The sequence below is a fragment of the Protopterus annectens genome, chromosome 17.part0, assembly GCF_019279795.1.
Source record: "Protopterus annectens isolate FY-2018-M chromosome 17.part0, PAN1.0, whole genome shotgun sequence".
NCBI lineage: Eukaryota > Metazoa > Chordata > Ceratodontiformes > Protopteridae > Protopterus > Protopterus annectens.
Genome location: NC_056751.1, coordinates 582,263,522 through 582,289,329, shown reverse-complemented (window position 1 = coordinate 582,289,329; position 25,808 = coordinate 582,263,522). Strand labels below are relative to the sequence as shown.

Sequence of the window (25,808 nt, the reverse complement as noted above, 5' to 3'; positions counted from 1 at the left end):
GTGGGGTATGTTAGTAAGGAGGTAGCTAAGGATTATTTGTGGGGGACTAGGGTATGTTAGTTTGGGGATTTATTTACTTAACTGTTGACTTCTGTCCTTCGGAGACACGGGTGCCAGACCAGCGGTTAATTTGCGATTTTCCATCCAGTGGTGAAGGTTTCATTTGAATAGGGTCAGGAATGAATGCTACTTCACATGGATCGGAAACGTATTCCATAGCATTGAGACACATATCAGTTTCTCCAACATGTTCTGTTTATGTTTTATGCAAAGCTCAGGTCCTTGGATCTAGATATTGTGGTGTTGTTTATTTTGAGGATGTGCAAGAGATCCCTCAGAGCTGTATCTGAGGATGCATTATATGCCAGTCATAGGTAGCCTCTCAGTAACCTGTAGGAGATTGAGTACAGAGATAGGGCCTTAAGGTGATCTGTGTAGGACAGAGCAGTCATACCCTGGATTATCTTGGTGAGGAACTTTTGGGGGGCATTCCACCTGTAAGTGCCAGATTAGGTACATGCTAAAGGGGACATTGTACTCAATGATGGATCGATAAGGGTTGAGTAGAGTGGTATTGTTTCTTCCTTGGACCTGGATGCCATACCCTTGCGTATGAGTTGGGCAAATTAAAATTATTTTCTTACTATCTTGACTACGTGTTAGTCAAAGGCCAGATTATTGTCTACATATAATTCCCGGATCCCTAACTATCAGGTCATCTCTTAGGGTTATTTTACCAATGGAATAAACAGCTTGGGTGGAGAATAATGCATTTCTTTCCATTGAGTTTTAATCCATGGCTTTGACACCAGTCATTTGTTTGTGTTAGACCCTCTTGTAGGATGTTGGGGTCATGAGGTTAATCTAAGCTCCCAGTGAGTCAGAGGCCTTTGACATGAGCCTTGGATTCTGAGAAGTAGGTGCCAAACAGGTGTGGCCCCAATACAGAACCCTGTGGTATGCTGTTGGTGACTGATTTCTTGATGGACGTAGTTTATGACTTCTTGAGTCCTATTTGTGAGCAAGCTGGCAATCTAGTAAGTTATATAGGGGTTTATGCCTAATTCTTAGACTTTGTCAATAATACCTGAGTGGGGTATTGTAATGAATACCTTGGCCAGGTCAAGGTAGGTGGTACACACCATTTCCTCCTTATCCATATCCTTGGTAACCCTATTGAAGAAATCTAACAGGTTAAGTAGGCAAGACCTTCCCTTAACAAATTCAAAATGGGATGGGTCCAGTGTCTGTATGTTGCCAATGTTCTTGCTTAGCATCACCATTGGGCACACTTTTCAGTCACAACTTAAGCACTGGCTTCCTCCCAGTGGAATGGAAGACAGCTGCTGTCATCCCCTTGCACAAAGGGGATGTATCCATGGAACTCGGGAACTATAGACCCATTAAACTGACCAGTCTTATCTGCAAGGCCATGGAACAAATCATCATGGACCTTAAAAAACAAAGATATAGGAAATCTGCAAATGCTTGACCCCACCCAGTTTAGCTTTGTTAAGGAGAGATCGTGCCTGTTAAACTTGGTGGACTTCTTCGAGACAGTCACCAAAGCCCTAGACGAGGGCACATCTGTGCATACAGCCTACCTAGACTTAGCCAAGGCCTTTGACACAGTTCCCCACTTAAGCATCATTGATAAACTCACCCAGCTAAGTATTAACCCATATGTTGTCAGGTGGGTTGCAAACTGGCTCACTGATAGAACTCATACGGTCAAAACAGGGGACTCCACCTCCTCCAGCAGACCCAAAACCAGTGGTGTTCCACAGGGATCAGTTCTGGGACCCCTACTGTTTGGAATCTACTTCTCCGAAGTACAGGCTAAAACTAAAAGACTGTGACTGACAGAGTTTGCTGATGACTGCAAACTGTGAGCAATCATTGAAACCCCTAGTGATGTAAACGTCGTGCAAAAAGGTCTTACGAAAAATAATGACTGGTGCCAAAGACATGGTCTTAAACATAATGTAAAACATTCTTTAGCATCCCCTTCAGCAAGTGTGATATTCCTCCAAACTACCACATCAATAGCAATAATCTCAGCAGACAGTCAGTGGTGAGAGATCTGGGCGCACAGGTCGACAGCAACCTTAACTTTGATCACCATGTCTCCACAATGGCAAGAAGGGCATTTTATATTGCTCATCTCATAAGTAAGGGCATTACCTCCAGAAAAAAAGAGGTCATAACCCCCCCCCTGTACTCTTCCCTCATCAGGCCAATAATAGAGTACAATGCTCCCGTTAGTATGTTCCTTTCCAAACACCTGCAGGAATTGGAGAGACCACAAAGGTTTCTTACAATGAAAATTCAGGGTCTTCAAGATCTGTCTTCTGTGGGCAGACTGAAATCATTATCAATTTACTCTGCATCTTATATACTGCTCAGAGGCAACCTGTGCTTTTCATATAGAGCAATCTCTGACCAAGCTTTAATGGAAATGCTGCACATTCGCAGGTCAAATGGCACACGGGGTCACTCGCTCAAAGGACCTTAACCTGGTATGTGACATCAACAGAGCTTGCTGTCTCACAGAGGTAGCCTACCTTTGCAACAAGCTTCTTATTCATGTTAAACAAAACCTCTCGTTGGTCCTATTTAAGCATAATTTGGATGATTGGATGGGTAACTGGAAATTCACCCTGGGGATTCCATCTGTGTCCCTGTTGGACAAGGGCAGTATGTGCTGATTTTAGTGTCTGCTTGACCCAGACACCCTTGGTAACATGGGTTGAACTTGGCTAGGCATGTAAGGACCCTGGCGCCATTAGCCTAGTAACCTCCTATGATCAGCTTTAACTTTTAAGCACTGAACACAATATATTTCATCCAATTTCTTCTACTAAGAAAACTAAGATTTATTTATTTTTTCCTTGCTGATGATTTTTATTACTTTTTTTTGTTTACTTACTTAACATTTATAACGAGGTAGGCAGGCTGGGCACACAGCCCTTTTGAACCATAACCTGGGGCCTTTGAGCCTAAATAATAAGGATTTACATTCATTTGAAATGTTAATAATATAGTAGCAGCTTAGTCATTTAAAAGTATAGAATCTTACATACTTGTAATCCTTTTATTGTAACTAGATAATGATGTACAAGAGGTGTTTACTTAGCTAAAATGTATTAGGCAGATGTAGCATTCTAGCACATTAAGTAAAATATGAATCAGGATAACAGTGAAGTTCTATCAGTAAAAGGTCCAGTAAAGAACAAAGGCGTATATTGATAACAAAGGGAAACACATACATAACACTTTTGTGGGGAATTAGAAGATGCTATGAATCACAGTTAGTAATGGATTAAGTGAGTCAGAGTTTGGGTGTAGACAAAAAGTGCAATTTGAAACCAATGGATTTAGAAAATGAAAGTGTAATGTAATGGTGGCTGTGGGGGGTATTTGTACTAGGAGATCTTAATCAGTTGTTTACAAAGTGTGCTTTGGAAGAGCTGTTGGTTTCATGAGTTCTGAGCAGGAATGGGAATCATACCTCTCAACATCATAGCACACGAAACCTGGACAAAGCCAACATTTTATTTATTTATTTGTCCTTTGATAACCAGGAAAAGTCCACTGAGCCAATTTCTCCTTTTCAGTGGAGGACCAGGGAGAAAAGCTCCACAACAGATTCAAAAAGATTTAAACAGCAGTTGAGTAATTATATACAAGGGGAAAAGCCCCACAACAGATTAAGTGTTTTACAATGTGTTGGGAAGAAAGGCTGCACAAAACATACATAATAACATTTTACAGTAAACATAAAATATACCCGAGGTATTAAACTTGTAAAACAAAAAATCCATGACACTGGCATGAACACTCAAGCCGTTTATTAAACACACTAAGCGTTTTCACCCATAAGTCTGTTGGGCTTCTTCAGAGTAAAGACAACAATAAATATCAGCCTTTTATTTAAAATGAGTAATCAATCAACCTTATCCAAGTGACCATTAGTAAACAAAATCTCATTAAAAATATTCAAGATGACAAACAATGTCAACAGCTGTAAAAACAAGAGGCTCTCTGCTGCTCTATTAAAATATAGATTAAAACTTTACAACTTAATAAAGTTAATAACAAGTCTTGTCCAACCCAATAGTACAAAATCTTAACAGTAATGTACTAATGGTATCAAAGACAGGATATAAAATTAAATTCCAAAGTGTAGCAGTGTCATACAAAATGTGATTTGTACTTCAAAATACTGGAGATAGATATGCTTTCATTAATACCAGGTGATTTAGTTGCATCCAGCTGAAGCTGCCATAAGCATTCTCTTATCTCCAGTAAAATCTTGAAATCCCCTCCAGCTTTAGTCTTGAGTACTCTATCAATCACAAAGAAAACTTTTTAAAATTCACACATGACTCACTGTGGGTAAATAAAGCACTAGCTTTCTCCTTGTTTTTAATATCTCTGTTGTGTTCTAAAATACGTTTTCGTAGCTTACGTATGGTTTTACCCACATAAAATGCAGGACAACTTAGGTAGCCAAATAAATGACCATGTCTGTGTTACAATTACATTATCCAGGACACTTAAGCAATCTTCGGTGATTGTTGATATACACATATGGGCCATCAGTAATAAACTTGCAAGCACTACACATTCCACATTTACTCATTCGGGAAATGTTCTGGTTCAAAGTCACTGGACTTCTCTCTAACAATTCTTTCAAGTTCACCCCTCTAATGTATGTAAACATTGGTACAGGGCCCAGTGTCTCTCTCTCTCAAATCACCAGTGAATACAGTATCCCAAGTCATTTGAATAATAGATTTTGGGTCTACTTTAGAATGACGAAAACATAAAGTCTCAAACGCTCAATTGAGCGAATAATCATAAACTCGAAAGTGGTATTTTGAGATCACAGTACAGTGAAGATCAGAATATTTACCCTTTCCTTACTGTAGTGAGATCTCAAGAGTAGGAATATATATTTAGCGGGGGCGCAGCCCCCCACAATACCAATTTTGAGTTTATGATTATTCGCTCATGTGAACGTTCAAGAGTTTGCATTTTTGATTTTATGACATAGACCCTAGATTTTACCTTGGGTGCCATTTGATATTTTCTAATATCATAACAGCACCATTTGTAAAATTGCTTTTTTCTGTGGTCCCATGTTTGTCCATATTGCTCTGATCTCTTTTGTGATCCAAAATAATAAGCTGGTCCATTGGGTAACCTCTATTCCTAAACATGTCAGTAAGTTTGGACAATTCTATACTAAAAAGTTCATCTTGGCTAACTAACCTTGATAAACGTACCATTTGTCCTTTCACCACATTTTTCTTTTGGGTGTAGGGGGTGACAGCTCTCATAATGCAAAAAAGAATTACTATAAGTTTTCTTGCGAAAAATACTAGAACAGATGTCCCCATCTTCTTTGTGTAAAAAATATCTAAAAATTCAGTTCTATCCAGATCACAGTGACTAGTAAACTTCAAAAATCCTGTGGTACTTCCCAAGTAGTCAGTAAATTCTAGCAATTCTTCCTTGCTGTCTCTCCATAAAATTAATATGTCATCCAAAAATCATAAATAAATAATCACATTAGTCATATAGCTGGAGGTAAACACATGTCGCCTTTGCCATTCTACTAACACTAGGTTAGCTTATATGGGGGCACATCTGGCACCCATCGCTACACCTTTAATTTGCTTGTAATACTCCCCATCGAACAAAATGAAATTGTTTAACAGTACAGTTTCCATCAGATCAACTACTAATTCTCTCTTGACATTGTGCATATCACTGTGTTCTGTCAAAATATTACAAAGAAATTCCAAACCAGATTCGTGGGGTGTGACAGAAAATAAATTGATAACGTCAACTGTAGTAAACAGGAATTGCTCATTACATTTTAGGTTTCTAAGAATATCTAAACAGTGCCAGGAATCTCTCAATATGTGGGGGGTCCTGTCAAGGATCTTTTTACAGGTGATATACTAAAAGAGGCTAAAGGCTCAGTTTTTGAGCCACTGGCAGCTAATATAGGTCTAAAAGGTGGAGAATTCATGTTTTTGTGAATTTTGGGGATACCAAAAATACAAGGAGTAATAGGAGTTTCCACCATGAGATGTTTATATTCGTCATCAGAAATAATCCCTTTACACAAAAACTCATAAAGCTGCCAGTCGATCTTAGCATAAGCACGATATACATCAAATTTGGAAATTCTTTCATATGTAGCACTGTCATTCAACAGATCCTCCATTTTACATGTGTAATCTATGTTAGACATAATAACAACTCCCCACCATAGTCAGGCTTCATCACTCTGTACTGATTAGCTTCAGTTAGCTGTTTTAAACAAAACATCTCAGCACTAGTCAGATTTTCAGGTATATCCTTCTCAGTGTAAATGTTGTTGTTTGTCTTTCGGCTTTTCCCGGTTAGGGGTCGCCACAGCAGAACTCCAATCTGCTAATGATTGGCAGTTGTTTTTATGGTGTCGAGTTGCCAGCCCAACCCCCAGCCTTCAATGAAGGCACGCCCATTTAACGCATGTCTTTCGAACGCCCACTCAACTGCGGGGAGGACATGCAGACTCCACAAAGAAGGCACTCCCAACCCAAGCTGAAAATTGAATGGGAGAACCTCTTGCTGTGAGGCAACAATGCTACCGCTGCACCACCGCGGAAGTCATCCTTCTCAGTGTAAATACACCTTCTAATTTGATGTTCACATAAACGTTCAAACACCATAACAGTGGGATTGCTAGGTGGAATAAAGGTACTGCTCTGTTTGAAGCTCAATACATTATCAACAACAGGGTTTCCATTGTCAGCAAAAAATATCTTCAAATTCAATAATCTAGTGTATAATTTTAAATGCAAAAATAGTTTCCCCACTTCATAACGATGTGTTGGTACAAAAAAAAATCCTTTTTGCAACAAGGATATGTGGTCAGTGGAAATGTCCAAATCAGTAAAATTGTAAATAGAAAAATCACTGACACAAACATGTTTACAACTAGCATCACCATTGTATCTTTAAATCTGAATATTAAAGTGGATGAAAGCGCCAACAACTGCTTGGAGTTTCATACTTTTATACTGCATTGGACTGAATGACTTGTTTTTTGTGTGTTTTTTTGCTTGGTTCCTTGTTGTTTTGTTTACATCTAGGTACCCCTGTACGAATATAATCATCATTGCCATGCAAGCTCCCAAAATCAATGCTAATTTGGGTCAGAAATGGGGAAAAAGCATTAAACAAGTTGTCCAATGGCCCATTATCAAGAAGGCGCTGTGCATTCAGTTGTAATTGGCTCTGTGGTTGGGATGATGATTAGAATTCCGGTTGTACCACTGATTGTAGCGTGTGTGGCATTGACCTGACGTCTCACCCTCTGTTGATTTATTTGTCCCCTTGCTGGTGTTCCATTTGGGGCATCCTGAAACTGGTTGCGATTCCTTATTTGATCAGATGCCTCAGGGTTGGGGGAGCCTAAAAAAGGCTCATTCTCCTCACAAATATCAGTGGGTGTAACCTCATTGTCCCCTTGTGCTGTACCACTGCTGTTACCCTGGTCCTCATTCACTACTTTACCCCTGCTTTTTGTTGTTAGATACACTCTTTTTTTCTGCATATTCACAAGTATTCGTCTGAATTTTACCCTGCTTGCGTTCTAATCCAGTTTTAACAAACTTATCAATATTGGTTAATATTTTGTCAAATCGAGGTTTGTTAACCTCAAATAGTAAGTCATTATGAATACTGGTTTTTAAGGCTATCAGTTCATTCTAAAGCTTCAATAACTTTATATTATTGTCGCTGATAATTATCCACATCATATCCATACCTGTACGGTCAAAGAGCATCTTGAGGTCTTAAAAAGCCTTGGAATCTTCAGAAATCCCCATAGGTAGCTTGAATATCTTCAGCCCTCTCGGTACCTGATTAAGTTCAATAGAACGCTCCAACAATATGTTGTCCAGCTGCAGGGATTTGTATCTTTTTGTTAGCTTCTCGAACTGCGAAAGCTGAATGTTGAAAGGGCCGTAACTCATGTTGTTACCCATTAACGGCCTTACGTTGAACGCCGGTGGAGCCAACAACAAATCAAAGTTAGGGGGTGTAGTGTCACTTGCGTCGTCCTCACCCCTCTCGGTACCTAAGTTCAATAGAACACTCCAACAATACTTTGTCCAGCTGCAGGGATTTGTATCTTTTTGTTAGCTTCTCGAACTGCAAAAGCTGAGTGTTGAAAGGGCCGTAACTCATGTTGTTACCCGTTAACAGCCTTACGTTGAATGCCGGTGGAGCCAACAGCAAATCAAAGTTAGGGGGTGTAGTGTCACTTGCATCGTCCATCTGCTGTGTTTGAGGAAAGTATTTGACTGTCTCAGTTGTGTTATTTCTTGTTTTGTTAATGGGTGGTGATGTTCTGCTGTATCTTTTCCTTGTCTTCTGTAATTTTTAATTACTGATTTAAATACATTATTTGAATTTCTTAGACATATATCTGTAATTATGTTAATCTTTCTATTTAATGGTGGGTTGTTTATATGTGTTGAGTCCTGCACGTAGGGATACAAACGCACGTATTACATATTCTTTTCCTTTTGTGTTTCGTACTGCAGCATAGAATTCTCTAAGTACTATGTTTATGTTTTTTGAATAGTGTGCAAGTCTATACTGTAGGTTTTTTTTGCTTTTGCCAGGTTTGAAATATGTTTATAGCCCAGTGTGTTTGTTTTCTTGTACTTGCTTCGTCTTTTTCCAATTCTAGTATTTCTATTTCTTCAAGTGTTTTTTGTGCATGTCTTTTGTTAGGTTTCTATGTTGTATTGGTTTGAAATTTTTTTTCACCTTTCTGAAGTTGTCACGTTGTTGTCTTGTCTATGGGACTTATGTTGCAGTACTTCCTGTTCTTGCAGTTGGAGAACTTCCTTGCTTGTTGACTGTTTCATTGTGGCTTCTGATATGTTGTCAAATAATTCTTCTATTTCACTATCAATTATTAGGTCGAAGTTTACTTCCACTTTTTTTTTTGTTGTTGTTTCTGTGATAGGCATTTTTTCTTTCTCTGTTTATAGTGTTTTTGTATAAGAGGGCTCGTGCATGGTTGTGAAGGGACATCATAAAATAGGGGAGCATGGTTATTAATGTGGTGTCCACAGTGTTGTTTCATCTTTTTAATGGGAGGAAAGCTGTTTTTGTAGGTGTTAAATGCAGGGAACTAGCTTCTGTATTTTATTTTTTAAAATGGCTTTATGTTATTTTGCATAACGATGTTCAGCATTTTTGAATTTGTAATACAGACATTACAGTAGGAGAAGAGTTTTGCTGTGCATGCTGCATGCCGGTAAGGTGTTTCTTGAAGGGTTTTGTTGTTTTGAAGTTACCACTCCATGATATGTTAGGTCTGGACTTCTTACCTTTACTTTATGTTCGATTTACAATAAACACACTGGTTGGATTGTCCAATCAGCATGCACATTTTTCAGCTTTGTCAAGTTTCCATTGTATAATAGAAAGTTGAGAATGTTATGGAAGGCACAGCAGAGGAAAATATTGTTGTTTGTCTTTCGGCTTTTCCCGGTTAGGGGTCGCCACAGTGGAACTCTGGTCCACTAATGATTGGCAGTAGCTTTTTACAGTGCCGAGTTGCCAGGTCGATGCCCAAGCTTGAACGAAGGCATGCCCATTCACGCATGTCTTTCAGAACGCCACTCAACCGCGGGGAGGACATGCAGACACCACACAGAAGGCACTCCCCGCACTCCAGCCGAGAATCGAAAGGGAGAACCTCTTGCTGTGAGGCAACAATGCTGCCGCTGCACCACCGTGGGCTACCGGAAAATAAATAGTAGTAAGTGTTGGCTGAAGAGGTAGAATAGTATACACTAGTGGTATAGTATCAGTAAAGTGAGAGCTTCTTTTGATGTTAAGCCATTACTACCTGCTAAGATATAGTGGTGTTAATGAATTTAAAGTAAGAAAGGCATAGTTATAGTGAGTAGGTGGTCATGCATCTGTTTTGAGGGCTGTGTATATACAGTACTAGGTGTCAGAGAGAATTTTTTAGATTGGTCTTGAAATTGGAAAGGTTGCTAGTATCTTTACAGGATGAGGGAATAGAGCTCCAGTAGTGGGCTACATAGCTCAAATACAAAGAGGTTCCTGCCGACAGGTGTGGTTTGTAAGTAGCGAGCCACACTTTGTTTTTAGATAAAAGTGGCCTGGCAGGTGTGTATATGTGCAATAAGCAACCAGCACCATGAGCTGGTACTGTGAATCTCCGTCCCACCCTCTCCATTATTCAAGTGAATAGTCAAGACTTTGCTGTAATAAGCCGATCGATACATTGTAAGTGATTGGCTTATTACAGTTAGATCTAACCCCCCACCCTACCCCACACACACAGCTCTTCCACTGACAAAAAAATGGACATTCCTTCTACAGGCATACAAACACAACATGCCCCCTCTACCTCCTGCCAGAAACATTCAGGTCCTATTTCAGTGCCCTGCCCCCAACCCTCCCTCAACATAATTTCCTTTAAACTGTAGCAAACTGTTTGCTACAAATGTCAACTGTAGCAAACAGTTACTATAGTTTATAACGTGCCTTCATGGAACGCTACAGCATTTATGCTTTAGTTAAAAAGAAAAAACAATGTCTCCTTTTTAAACTGTTACAAACTGCTACAAATGTAGCAAACAGTTGTGACAGTTTATACCTTACCTGCACAGAGAGCTGCAGTGCTCAAGTTTTAGGTAAAACAAAAAAAATGCACAGACATATATATATATATATATATATATATATATATATTTTTTTTTTTACTTTTAAACTGTAGCAAACTGCTTTCTACAATATAGCAAAAGTTTCTACAGTTCAGACCACACAGAGTGCTACAGCACTTAGGTTTGTCCAGAAATGCAATGTCGGCTTTTAAAAAGCCGGTAGTGCATTAACAAAAGATTGAGATCGGCAGATGCCCCTCTTACCCCACCCTAGCTATGCTATTGGCAGTAAGTCTAGCAGTGCTTTGTTTTCATAGCCGGCCTTAGGCATAGGCCAGGGCGGGCGCGGCCGGTTAGGGTGCCGCTCTAGCAGCTATTTTTTTTTTTAATAGTTAGACCAGGGGGCATTTGTTTTGTTCTGGTTTGTATATTAATATGTGAATTGGGAGTAGGTTTGTGCAGGGTAATTCATGCCAGTCAGGCTGTTTAGAGTGAAGCAATGACGGGTTCTGTTTGATGAGTTAATGGCAAATTTTGCTATTTTATTGTAGCATTGGTTTAGTTTATTTTGGATGTAATCCTGAAGGTTAAGCTGTACTGAGGACCATATAGTAAAGTGGGTAGTAAGAGTGTACAGGCCAAGAGTTGTTTTGATAGCCTGTTGCACATTTTAGTCAGATTTCAGGTTATCATTAATTGTCATGCCTAGTAGCTTGGTATGGTGGATGACTTCTGTAGGGGGTGTTATCAGATGATGCTATTGAGAAATTTTGTTTGATGCGTGTAAGGAATTTTGAGAGGAATAGCAGCTGTTTTGAGTTTTTGGATTGAGTAGAATCTGGGAGTTACTGAGCCAGCACTCAACTCATGAAAATGACTCCTGTGTCTTATAAATTTAGAAAGTTGCAACAGTAACAGGTTTTGTGTTATTATACGTGTTCTGAAGGATATGAAGTCTGAAACACAAATTACAATCCATCAAAGTTTTAGATCTAGGAATAAGAGGAATTTGTTCATGGTGATTGTCTCACCATGAATGTGAGCTTAGAATAATAGAACAGGTGCATCCAAACATCAGAGGAGGGGATTAAGAATTATATCAGTAGAGAGTAGGAAAAATATTATTGAAACTGAAACTACGTTCAGATATGAAACCTGGGCTAAACACCATGTTTCTGTTAAAACCTTTTTAAAAAAGGAAACTTAGAACTTATATATGAATGTTGTGTTGCTCTCTGATCATGAAATTGACTAATTTTATGTTTTAGCTCAATATAATGTTGAGGATTAGGACTTAATGTTCATAATATATAATATATTTTTTTTTATTTTTAATTTGTATTATTCTAGCATTGTTATATCAATGGCTAACCAGATTCATTTAATGTGTTATATCTTCTTTTATTTTTTTAATTTTTAATTTTTCCGCTTCCCTTTGGCTATTTAATTGTGGTTAATTGTTTGAGTTTTGCCTGAATCTGAAGAAGCCTTATTAGGTGAAAGCGCTTAACCTGCTTTTTAAAATAAACTGTTCATCATTTATTTACTTTTACTGAAATACAAATGCTTCTCATTATTTATTGACTTCAGTAATATATGATTTGCCAGAAAATCAGAAATTGTAAGAGGACAGACTGAGAATATGAGGCAAAAATTTGAACATTCTGGGAAAATCTGGACATTTGAAAGGTATGGCGAATATACAATTTCATACTGCAGGATCCATTTTTGAGAAGCATAACTCTGTGGGACAGAGAGCAAAGGGATGACTATGGAGAGTAATTGTCTGCAGAAATGTTTGCAGAGTGGGTAGTTGTTGGAGTGAATGGAGAGTTTACTACAAAGAAGTGGACAGAAAGAGGTGAACAGAAGTCAGAGTTTAGCAGCTTATGTAGAGAAAGCTGCTGTTTCTGCAGAGGATTTTTTAATTATTTTTGTCTTTCTGCTAGCTGAACTTAAGCCCCTGTCTTATAATACTTGATCCAATTAATTCCCCAAGGAGATGGAAATCCTTTGTCTTTCTGGGACAGAAGACAACTAGAGGGAGACATTTTCCAGACAATCAAAGAGTTTTTTTGTGCCTTTCCCTGCCATGAAGAATTAGCCACATGCAGGAGGCTTGTAATATCCTCCTGTCAGAGTCTTGGGGGTCTTTTTCACCTCCTCTATATGGGAAACTCCTGCATTTAAGGAAGGGCTTTATTTGCCATAGAATGGTGAACTACCCAGCACCCCTGCCTCCATAGTTTGCATCACTGTCTAAGGTAGAGCTCAGGAGCGTTTCTGTATGGCCCTAACCTTATGCATTAAGGGCTGACATGCCCGCAGACATCAGTGCAGGGGTTCACAGTGCCTCCAGGTTCTGCTTGTGCACCTCTGTACAATTAGCTTGGCAATAGCAAGTGCACATCATTGATCCTATCTTGTGTACCGCATGTCTGCATTTGTTAGGCATTCATAATGCTGCATTTGTTAGGCATCAGTAGTGCTGCATTTGTTAGGCATTCATAATGCTGCATTTGTTAGGCATCGGTAATGCTGCATTTGTTTGGCATCGATAATGCTGCGTTTGTTAGGCATCAGTAATGCTGTGTTTGCTAGGCATTGGTAATGACACATTTGTTAGGCATTCATAATGCTGCATTTGTTAGGCATCGGTAATGCTGCATCTGTTAGGCATTCATAATGCTGCATTTGTTAGGTATTGGTAATGCCGCATTTGTTAGGCATTGATAATGCTGCGTTTAGATTGCTACATCCCCCTAGAATAGGCATGCTAGTGTCAACTGCTCACTCCCACACACCCCTAATTATTCCAGTGCATAAGACATTATTTAGACATTGGTCATATGGTTCATAGGCAGGGCTTTATTCCCCTACTACAAAGAGCTGAGTCTATGCTAGACCAAATGTTAGATGAAGTGAGGAGAGTGCAGTGATGTGTATGGTTATCACCTAAGTTTATGAAGTGGCTGATGCTTTTATGTTTTGTAGGATAGCAGCATTATGAGAGCTTCTTTGGTGTAATCAAGAAGAGGCATAAGTATACTTTTAGCAATAGCCCAGTGAAAGTTTGGCATGATGTGACTGAAGGATTTAAAAGAGAATCTGATTCTATAGAATACTGTTTGTTTATTTACTTATTCAATTTGTTAGCCTGGATAGTCTGGCTGGACCAAGACACCTTTTCAGCAGAGTGCCAGGGAGAAAAGCTCCACAGGCAATATAATTTGTGTTTAGATTTTTACACGGTAATGCAGTTTACACACAGCTATGTTAGTTTAAGAAGTATTTATCATATACTGCACAATTAATGTTACATAGACATTACAATGCATTTTGCACGTAAGGCACTGTTTCCAATTATCTGATTAGCCAGAAACATGTCACCAGTGCCTACAGTGGCTGTAATGAACAATTCTTATAGTGTGCATAGTGGATGCATGATTACAGGTATATATGTATGTATACAGGGTCTATATCAGAACATCGAAGTATTAAAACTTTGAATGTTCTGATACCGAACACTATTCAGCAAACGCTAAGAATAGCAAAGCTGCAGAACAGCAAATTCTTTCCTCAGGATAGAATTCAGTTGACCATTTGTGTGGCTTCGCTATTCTTAGTGTTGTGGTGGAAAGTTACGAGTTGGGTTCAGGTAAGTGTGCGATTGTTTGTACGTTAGGGTTAGGGGCAGGTTAAGTGAGTTAGGGTGAGGGCGCGGGTTGGCATGTGTACGATAGTGACAGACTTTAGGGTTAGGGGCGGCTTAAGTGAGTTAGGGTTAGGGCGCAGGTTAGGTGAGTGTGCGATAGTGACGGACCTTAGGGTTAGGGTTTGGGTTAAGGTAAGTAGGTAGATAGTAGTGTATGTTTAGTTTAGTGTAGTGTTAGCTGTAGGAATTTAAGTGTATGTGTGTGGCTGCTGTTTGTTTGATGTGCTTGTGTTGTATGTGTTTTTGAGCAGCACATTTTTTCCATGGGAAAAGATTTGCTGTTCTGAATGTTCGATATTTTCATGTTTAGATGTTTTGGGGCTGATGAAATAGCGATCGCTGTTTTCATCTTTCGATAACGTGATATAAACGCTGTATACAGGGTAATAAAATAAGAAAAAAGGGGTGTGTTTTGATATAAAGGGTGATGGATTAAGATAAAGGAAAGTATAAGGTAGTGCTGGGGAAGCAGATGTAAAAGGGGTACTTTTTCAGTCCTGGAATAGAATGTATTCATAAACTATAAATATTTGTTTGTTAGGTGTTACATGAGCAGTTGTTTATAGTTCACAAGTGGTGTTTTAGTTTTAATAGGAGTTGTTTTAGGTTAGTGGTTTCACTGTGTGACTGTGTGTGATAAGAGTTGGGACTAGTGAACATTATTAATGTTCCTATCCACTCCTCCATTACTGCTAATGGCCTGAAAGATTTATGTACTTTGACTCCATGCCCCCACCCCACTGCTACACTCAACAACCACTTAAGCACTACTAGTCCTTAATTGTTATCCTGCTGTACCCTGACAACTGCTTAGCCAATACCTCTCCTCATTTCTTGTCCTGCATTACCCTGGCAACCACTTAGCCAATACCCCTCCTCATTTCTTATCCTGCATTACCCTGACAACCACTTAACATTCGTCAATTTCCAGCTACGTCCCATCTCTATCAGCTTGGTATGCAAATGTCTAAGTACCATCCCCAAAAAATGGAAACTAAAACACTTGTAGTTATGTTCTAACTGAGATTATCCAAGAGTTGAAGGAGTTTGCTAGAGTTGAGCTGGCTTACAGTACCAAACAGTTAAGTGTTGGTTTTGGGTGCATTAAGTTCTAATTTATATTCATGAAACAGGTGACAAAGTTCACCAAATTGTTCCTGCAGTCATGAGTGAATGTTTTTTGGATGTGTGGGACATTCTTTGTGTAGAAAGTGGTTGGCAGAGTAAAGTATAATTCTGAGAGAGGCTAGATTAGAGGAGAGGTTGTAAAAGAACAGAGAAAAAGGGATGCGTCTGAGGAAGGGTAGAAGAGGATTCAAAGCCTACTGTCTAATACTGTTCCAGATCTTCAAAGACACCTTAGTGAGATAGGACACCTTCCTCCAGATAGAGTATTTTAAAATGGTTGTTCTTAGCCTTTCTGTTTGTTTTTTTAAGAAAGAAACATCTTTATTAAATTATCAGGCCTGACATAGGCAATCATACATTTACACAAATTAAAACATATTGATATAATTTTAGTTGCAAACATTATACATCACAAACCATATTGACATAATTTTAGTTGCAAACATTATACATCACTTATCATCTTTCCAGTCATTGTCAGTCAAACATTACATAGCTCATTCAAATCCTGCCTTCTTTAAACCTCATTCCTCCTCCTCTGCATGCATTGTTCCCACAATTCCCTTTTTTTCTAAGTAATTTGCTCCTACCCTTTTCTAAAGATCCCAATTCCAGTTGTTTATCTCTGTTACTATATTGCCACTTCTTAAGTTGGATTAGACTTTGATTTTCATTTTTTAGTAATTGCGTTTTTTTGGCAGCCACCATAATTAGACTCGTTAATGCCTTACTATGTATAGGCAAATCCAATTTTGTATCATAGCTCAAAAAATCATTTCCTTAGTTACACTAATTTGCTTACCTAGTATCTGTGACACAGCATTCTGCAGGGAATCCTCAAACTCTGTGAACTCACTACACTCCAGGAAAATATGTTCCCATTTACCTCTTTCTTCCCCATCAAACTTCCAACATTTGCTGTCTACCTGAGGAAATTTTCTTTGGAGTCTACTTGGGGTATAAACATGCCTATGTAAACACTTCCAAGCAAATACCCTAAACCTTCTGGACTTTGTTGCATATTTGAGAGACATATGTATATCCCCCATTGTTTATTTGTGAATTGATTATCCACTCTCTCTTCCCAATCCTTTCTAACCTCCTCTGATTGATTCTTATAGTTATCATGCAGTATTTTCTATGCTCTAATAATTATTCCTTTTTTAACAGCATCTTATTTTCTGCATTCTACAAAATACTCTACAAGTGCTGGTGTTTTGCTTAGAATCCCTCTATTTCTTTCTCTTTCCTTATACTCTGATATCAATCCTTGTTAGGGAAGGCAATCTCTAGCCTGCAGTCCAGATAAATTCTTGACTTCTTTCCATTCTATTACCTTTCCCTCTCTAATTATTTGCTCCCAATACTTTGGTTCTTTTGCCAGTTTTCTCCAGCAAATTCCAGCCCCCTGTTGCCTATTGTCTGTATCCCTAATTGCAGTCAATCCTATTGGCAGAATCTCCTATCTCCATTTATGTGTTGTCTTAGTTTTTAAAATACTTTCTGCTACTTTATGAATATAATATTCTGTACGGTTATTGTTATTCTCCTTAAAGATCTGCATCCAAACTCCCAGTCTCTCCTTGTTTCTTGAGCTTCCCTCCATTTTATCATCATCCCCTTCCACTTTGAATTGTAGGTTCCTGCTTGTGCTATGTATAGGAGCCTTAATCGTGTAGCTCTGAAATACCCCTTCAAATTCGGTAATTCCAAACTGCCTTGTTCAATGGGAAGAATCATCTTATCCCACTTGACTCTTGCCATCTTCCCCTCTCATATAAAATCCTTCAGCTCTTTATTAACTGCTATCCACAATGTGTCCTCTGGAAGAAAGGTTTCTTAGCCTTTCTTGGTTCCCTTGCCAGGATTTTTGATATTAGTGTTTCCAGGGCAGAACTGAGGAGTTGTAACAATAGCCCTTGCTGGGAATGCTCACTCCAATAATGTCATTGACTCCTACGTGACAGCCTAAGAAAAAAACAACTGAACAGAAGTGGTTGAGAGAATATGCCCTGCCTAAGGGACACTGAAAAATAAGTAAGAATCTACTGCCTGAGGTTTTCTCAGAGATCTTGAATTATGGTAGGTTGTTTTATAACTTTTTCCTTGTTTCTGGTATCACAGCACATTATTTTCTTTTTCACATATTAGGCTGAATGTACTGTAGCTCAAATTTTGTCTCTTCACTAGAATACTAAAACTGTTCTCCATGTTTGCTTATATATATACATATATATATATATATATATATATATATATATATATATATGTGTGTGTGTGTGTGTGTGTGTATATATATATATATTTGTATATATAATATCAAAATAACAAAAAAACTTCTGAAGGTATCTGTAAAACGTAAATAAAAACTAGGTATAACACAAGAAGAAAGAATGCAGCAAATAAAACCTGTGATTGAGCACGCTTATATATCTATATCTATATATATATATATATATATATATATATATATATATATATATATATATATATATATACGGGTCTACTTTAGAACAACAAAAAATTTAAATATCAAGCACTCACATGAGCGAAAAATCAGGACTTCCCCACAATAGCGATTTCGCATTTCTGATTTTTCGCTCATGTGAGTGCTCATTATTTTAATTTTTTGTTGTTGTAATATAGACTCTATATATACTTGTATACATATATATATATATAGTTTGCCATCAAAATGTCGATCGCACATTGACAAATGTGTATATTGTCAACACCTTTACAAGAAATCTGTAATGCCAATTTTTCAAAATGTCACAAAAACACTGAACATTGACATCTCCAACTGCTCAACACCTAAAAACAAATGCTAACATGGGTCAAAAAGGGGGCAAGATTTTGAGGTTCGGAATATCGGTGTGGCATTTTTAACAGTCGCAGTTTTGGTGTCAACGATGTGCGATCGACATTTTGATGGTAAACTCTATATATATATATATATATATATATATATATATATTTTTTTTTTTTTTGTCCTCAGCAAAGATAGCTGGCTTGTAAGGGCCCTAAAGTCATTAGCCTAGTAACCTCCTATGGTCCTATGCAAATGATGTAAGGCTTAGTGTAACATTCCTTTCCATTCTCTATTACATATGTGTGTATGCATACAGACATAACATGCAAAACATTATAGGTGCTGGAGGGATGATTTCAGATGACTTACTGTATGGATATGTTATCTTATGTCCTCTGTTCCTTTCTTTCTAGCCTTTCTGACAACAAATTTCAAGCATCAGGGGCACAGTGTCTAGCAAAAGCTCTGCAGAGTCAGTTTTGCAAACTAAGTTATCTTCGGTAAGTAGCACTAGATATAAGTTTGTATAAGATATATAAATGTTTGTCCCCAGTTCATCTATTTGTATTTTGCTTTGATGCTGTTATGTAAAATATCAAGGACCCAAGTAACAAAGTGAGTTCCAGCAAATATAAGGAGTTTGAGAGAAATAGTGATGCATACAAGATCATGTAACAACATCTGATTTCTTCTGTCAGTGTTTGTGTTGCTGGAGTAGACTGTGGGAAATTCAAACTGCGGTGGTGGTGCTGCGTTAGCATTGTCACCTCACAGTAAGATGCTGTCCAGTTCGATTCTCAGCTAGAGCGTCTTCTGCGTGGAGACATGCATGAATAGGCGTACCTTCGTTGAAGGTTGTGTGTCAGGGCTGGCAACTCGGCACGTAAAAATCTACTGCCAGTCATTAGCGGACCGGAGTTCCGCTGTGGCGACCCCTAACCAGGAAAAGCCGAAAGACACAACAACAACTGTGGGAGATTCAAGAAGGAAATAGTCCCTCAGTCACTGTGTACTCCCCCTTCACAGAGGGAGAAGAGACATGCATTAAAGTTTCATGCTTGTTGGTGAATGCAGTTTTCATTCAGAAACTTAAATAATAATAGAGGTGTGTATACTAAATCTTTTATCAAGGATGATGCCACAGTATGTACATAAAATTATTGATTTTAATAACTAGTTTAGTTCCTGGTTTCACTGCGGGGAGATCAAATATCTCTCAGGATGGGAGGACATGTTTAACGGACCACATTACTTTGCCAAGGATGGCCTGCACCTGTCTCCCCTAGGTTTTCAGATATTGGCTAAAATTTTATCCACCCCCTTAGAGCCTTTTTTAAGCAACACCAAAATGACAAAACTACAAATATAGCAAAAAAAAGACTTAAAGTAACATTAAGGTGTTATTGCTCAATGGTAGGAGCCTAAGCAAAAATCTTCACACCCTACAAGCCCTCCTCATTATAGAGAATCTAGAGATCTGTGCATTTTCTGAGACTTGGTTTAAAGCCTTAGAAAGTACTCCAGCAGTGCAGGATTACAGTGACTTCCACACATTTAGACCAACAACAGCACAGACGGGGATTAAAGGCGGAGGTGTCTCGATCTACATTAGCAAAAAATGTACCTCCAGGGTAGTTAAACAGGATGATGCCATGGAGTTCATCCATGTGCAGGTCATCTTAAAGTCCCTTACCATAGCCTATTCACCATCTATGCCCCAAGAGTATCATAACTCTTACCTAAACCTATTAGAGGCACTCACCATCCAACCAAATAACCTATTCATGGGTGACTTTAACTACCCTTCTAAAGACTGGGAAATATAAACTGCCCTAAACTGACAGGCACAATGCTTCCTGGACTTTATAAACACTAACAGCCAGAACCAGATAATATACACTACAATCAAAGGATCAAATATACTGGATCTATACTCACCAACATGAGAGAGCATTGCCCCCCCCCCCCCCCCAAAGCCACATCCTCACTAGTGAGGTCGTATCACAAAGTCATCCCCATCAAAGTAAAAGTCAACTCAGAAAACCCAACTAAACATGTAACAGTTAGGAACTATTCTAAGACACCTCTAATAGTCGACCTGTAGTTAGGGATCTAGGAACACATGTAGACAGTAATCTGGCCTTCTACCATCATGTAGCAAAGATGGTAAGAAAATATTTCTATGTCACCCAGTTTATAGGACGTAGGTCATGTAGGACCAAGGAAGTTATAGTACCACTCTACTCAGTCCTTATCAGACCCATCACGGAGTACATGCCCCCTTTGACATTTACCTAACCAGACACTTACAACAGTTGGAACACCCACAAAGGTTCCTTACCAGGAGAATCCAGGTCATGAATACCCTGTCCTTTATGGATCACCTAATGGCTTTCTCTCTGTACTCAGTATTCTACAGGGTGCTGAGAGGCGATCTGTGCTTAGCTTATAAGGCATCTTCAGATCAAGCCCTGATGGATGTTTTGCACATCCACAAAACAGACAGCATTAGAAACACTTGATCCAAGGATTTGAACTTCACTTGTGGTATAAATAGAACAAGCTAGAGGAACAGATGTGCGACTCACAAGATTGATTTGTTATAAAATAGGCTCCCCATCCATGTGATAGCAGAGTTCATCCTTGCCCCTTTTCAAACAAAATCTTGACTATTGGATAGCAAATTCAGCCCTGGTCTGGATTCCGTGTCTCTGATGGACAGAGACTGTCAGTAGGTGAAATATTCTCCAATTGACACCCTCCCCACAAATCCCTTAGCTACCTCCTTACAAACATACCCCCTCAATAGAAGCCCAAGGTACTCATGGACAAACTGGGTTGGGATACATGGGTAGGCTTATTAAGGCCCTTGTGGTCATTAGTCTAGTAACAGCCTATTAACTTTTGAACCTGTAAAACAAACCAAAGCATGGCATTTGCAGATTTAGTTCCAGATTGTCTTTTTAAAGACTGATAATGCACATATTACAGTGTAAATGTATATAAAACAAGGTAAGAATATCTCTCGTTATAGAAGAGCTGGAGTTGTATAAACAGCACTTTTTGCATCTGTCAGCTACCTAGTATTTAGTCAGCAACCATTTAAAAGAAAAAAGTCATCAAACCTTAGAAAAGATTGGGAAGCTCTCTTTAGGAAATCTTTCATTAGCAGCATGTTTTGTATCTCTCTGCCTCGTGCAGCGGTGTGGATTCATTGGTCGATCCAGACTTTGCAACATCCTAGAAGGAAAGAAGCTGGACATAATTCAGAGATATATATTAAATCAGTGAGTGCCTCCTGAAATTTTACAAAGTAAGGAAGTACCAAAGTTTTAAAACACTTTGAGAAGCTTACATGGAAATGTTTAAAAGCTCCCCTGATCAGTAAGTGTTTAGAACTGACTAAATAATATAAACAAAATGTATATATACAGAACAGAGGTAAGGTAGATAAAATCTGATAATGATTTCAAAAGTCATAAATAAGAAAATGACATTTAAAGGATACGTAATGTTGTGTTGGAAAATGAGTCAAATTTTTATGTAAAAACTGGGAATTATGTATGCAATGTACTGATGAGTCAGAAAATTTAAAAAAATGCATGCAGCTTAGCAAAATAAACATGTATACATCCCAAAGCTGTTTGGCCTCCTCCAACAATTTTAGGCAGTAGTTTACAAGAGTAACTCTAACAGTCTTCTGCATGTGTTCAGTCGGGGACTCGGTGACTGACAATACCTGCAACAGTGACTGACAATACCTGCATCAGTGATTGACAATAGTGATGACGCATACCTGTCAGTTTTAGGACTACCTTGCTAGTTCACTGATGAGGAGGAAAATAAACAAAAAAATATTAGAATATAGGTTGCAGGAATAAAATAAACTTCAAAGAAAATATTGTGTCTGATGAACTGCCTGTTAAGCCTACCCAAGAATATTTTTAAGTGTTAATATTTGCAAAGAAAAGATTTTGGCCAGGAATGAGACGAAACAGTAACATGACCATCGGTGATAAATAGCATGATCAAAATTGCACAGTGCACTTCAACAGAGATTAAGTATACATAAGGGACAACATAGCATAATGCTGTTTATATTATATATTAATTTGTGAAATCTGCAGTTATCATGGTGAGGTGCGATTTTCCTTACCGTGGGTCATGTGTCTGGGACCCATAAGCAGGCAAGTAATATATTTGTGATGACTCACATCCAATGTATTAAAGCACCGTTCCCAGACAACACAGGCACAGCTGAGAGTCCATACAGAGATTACACAGCAGAGTGCCAACTATGTTTGTTTTATAGAGAAATAGGGCAGTAAGCAAGGGAGAAGAGCAAGCAGAGGAACACACAGAACGGCAGTGGGAAGGGAGAAGTGGCATAGGTGAGGAGAGCCGAGTAATATTTTTGATAGAATATGTGCCCTTTTTATATTTAAAGAAAAAGTGTAGAGGGAAAGGGAACCAAGAGGGATGATGTGGGTAGAAAGAATAGTGTAGGAAATGCAGAACAGATAGACACACAAACATATACCACAAGCAAAGTCTGTCAGGGGAGGTGCAAATACTAAAGGGATGCCAGAATGGAAATATGCAAGCCAATGGAGGAGGACAAATTCTCATGAAGAATCTTGGATAACAAACTTAGGATGGTGCGTGACACACTCACATACAAGCACAGACACAGATACACACACACACACACACATATATATATATATATATATATATATATATATATATATATATACACAGACACACATACACACACACACACACACACTAGGAAAGGGAACACCATGATAAGAGATAGGGTGAGCTGAGGACCACCTAACCACAACTCAGCCAACTTTTTGACCAGCCTTATGGCTGGTCCCTGCCACTGGTGACCTAGTAATTGAGGCAGTGCAGCTATGCAGCTCTGAAGGATACATAAGGATGCACTCCAGGATGCCAGTCTGATTATGCATCTGGTCCACACCAGTCCACACCAGCCTGTGCATCTCCCATCTGCTGACCAAATGGGACCCTCCCAGTACCATTTTCCATTGAGCAGCCTACACTCTCCTTGCTGGAGAATCATCACAAGCCATCAGTAAGCCTTTTGAGTTGCCTCCCAGATGATCACACTGCAGAAAGTCCAGCCTGGAGACTGCTGAGGATCAAGCAGATGGTGGCGAGGCTGGTGTAGGGTGCTGTGGACAATGTCTTTCCATATCCAGCCCTGCAGATGAAAACGCAATAAATAAATGAATGTAAATGTTAATATACAATGCCACTGTATATTAAGCCTTAAACTGTAACATTGAAAATTCTGCTGTCTCAAATGATTTTTTCGTTATTAAGTGTAACTGTCAAAATATGTATTACTACGTGATCTCCTGAGCTTTTTTACTTACTTCAACTATGATAATTTGCATTTACTATGTGATCTGTTTTCTCTGATTGTTTCATTAAAATACTTACTGTTATGTGTTATTATGTGGAGCTTTTCTCTCTGGGCCTCCGCTGAAAGTGGGCAACTTGCCCAGTCGGACTTCCCCAGTAAACAAATGTTAAATAAATAAATAAAATGCTGAGAAACAAAACAACAAAGTAGAAATAATAAAATTAAAAGGATGATCGTAATGAAGAGACCAGGACAAAAAAAAACAATGACCAGTAAGTTTTGCCACGCTGTTGTACTGAAGATCCTGAAAGGAAAAAAGGCATGATAGCAGCAGAACAATGGCAATACGAATGCAGTGTATAAGTCTGGGGTACACTTATGACAGGACTGAGACATAACAGTGTCGGATATCATAGGAGGCTCCTTGTCACCATTGTATAGGACATTGGCACAGTGTATGAGTGGTAACTAGTGTATGTGCAATGAGCAATGAAGCTGGGCAGAAATAACAACAATGTAACAATGAAGTGCACAGCCCTGTAGAGATGACAGTATATGAACAAGTATCATACACAGTGTGGCAAATTCTGGGATTCACTGCACTTTGTGGCATCATTCCAGATATAACATGCCTCAGCATTCCAACAGAAATATGCAAGAGACATGTAATGCACAGCAGCCCAACATCTGTATGCCCAGGGTATGGCAGGTACAGCTAGCACAGCGATGGGCAGTGCAATGGGCACCAATGCAAGATGAACTGTCAAGCAGCCAATGCTATGTGCTGTGTCTGCAAGCTGATCGAGACACTGAATGATATAAACTGTCAAAGTACTCCAGCAGGGACCTACACTTTAATTATATTGTTACACCTAAGGTACCCAAGGTCAGCACATTCTGCAGTACAGTGACACTAACAGGAATAACTACCAGTACTAATGATACTAACACAGTTGCATATGTATTTGCAATTTATCTGAGTCATAAAAGCAAATCAAAATATATATAATGGGTATATTATTTAATGGCACTGCAAACCTGAACAGTGCTGTGTTATACAGGTGAAGCAGAGAGATACAGAAAAGGCAGCAATACAGTATACATACCCTGACACCTGGACAGTCTTGCCTGCCTTCTCTGGCAGATCATCTTATTCTCCTGAATCTGATCACAAGCTGAAAGAACAAAAAAGATAAACAATAAAATAGCACAGCATGCCCATGGATATCAGTTCTCAGACTGTTTCTCCCTTAGCTCCAAATCCTTTTGGTGGGGAGGGTCAAGATGTTGCCTCTTCATGCACTACCCACCAGAGTATGTTATGTTTATGGCATCACTTATTGCCTTCATCTTCCTTCTGCACCACATGGGAGCCCTTCCAAGTTCAGCCCTTGCAGAAGCCATAGCTACTTTTCTTGTTGATACCAAGAAGAAACTGGCAACAGAGCTGCCACAGAAATGCTCACAGAAACCATTCGATAGATTGTGACTGACAGTTGAAAGCATGAGGTAGTCTGATACCAGGGTACAGAAGAATGAACTCTGCCGGCATGCATGGACACAGGGTGGCAGTTGAGTGCCTATCATACATGGTAGTGTTACTTTGCCAGTATATGTACAGTATAGTACAATGGCAGCACACTACTTCCCATGGCACTTATATGCCATTGTGCCCTCGTAGGCCACTTGCTGGATTTGAAAAGCCTGTGGAAAAGTGACTTGAACAGAGCTGCCCAGGCATGCACAAACTGTACAATGGACTACCATGCACATGCATGGCAAGCACTGGCTGTATAGTACAATAAAGAGCCAATATCATGCTGTGCTATGTGTGTGATTCAGATACATTTCAGCAGAAGTACTTCATTAATATTAGTCCTGTACTTTGAGACCAATAATAGTGCAATAAAAGCCATGATCACAACAGCAGTACTGCAGAAGCATCCAAATAAAAAAGCACCGGACCACCAGTCTGATAGATAAAATGATAGCTTCTTTAATAAAACAACAGAAACAGGTATGCACTTTCAGGTTAAA

At 38.9% G+C, this 25,808-nt stretch overlaps 1 protein-coding gene across 1 annotated transcript in view; it reads left to right on the top strand.

Annotated features, from left to right (window-relative positions):
• LOC122791693 (NACHT, LRR and PYD domains-containing protein 3-like) overlaps positions 1-25,808 on the top strand; it is a 504,613-nt gene that overhangs the window by 73,544 nt on the left and 405,261 nt on the right. Inside the window, exon 4 of the mRNA XM_044059586.1 lies at positions 18,790-18,876. Within this exon, the coding sequence (XP_043915521.1) occupies positions 18,790-18,876 (87 nt within the window). The remainder of the gene's footprint in view (positions 1-18,789; positions 18,877-25,808) is intronic.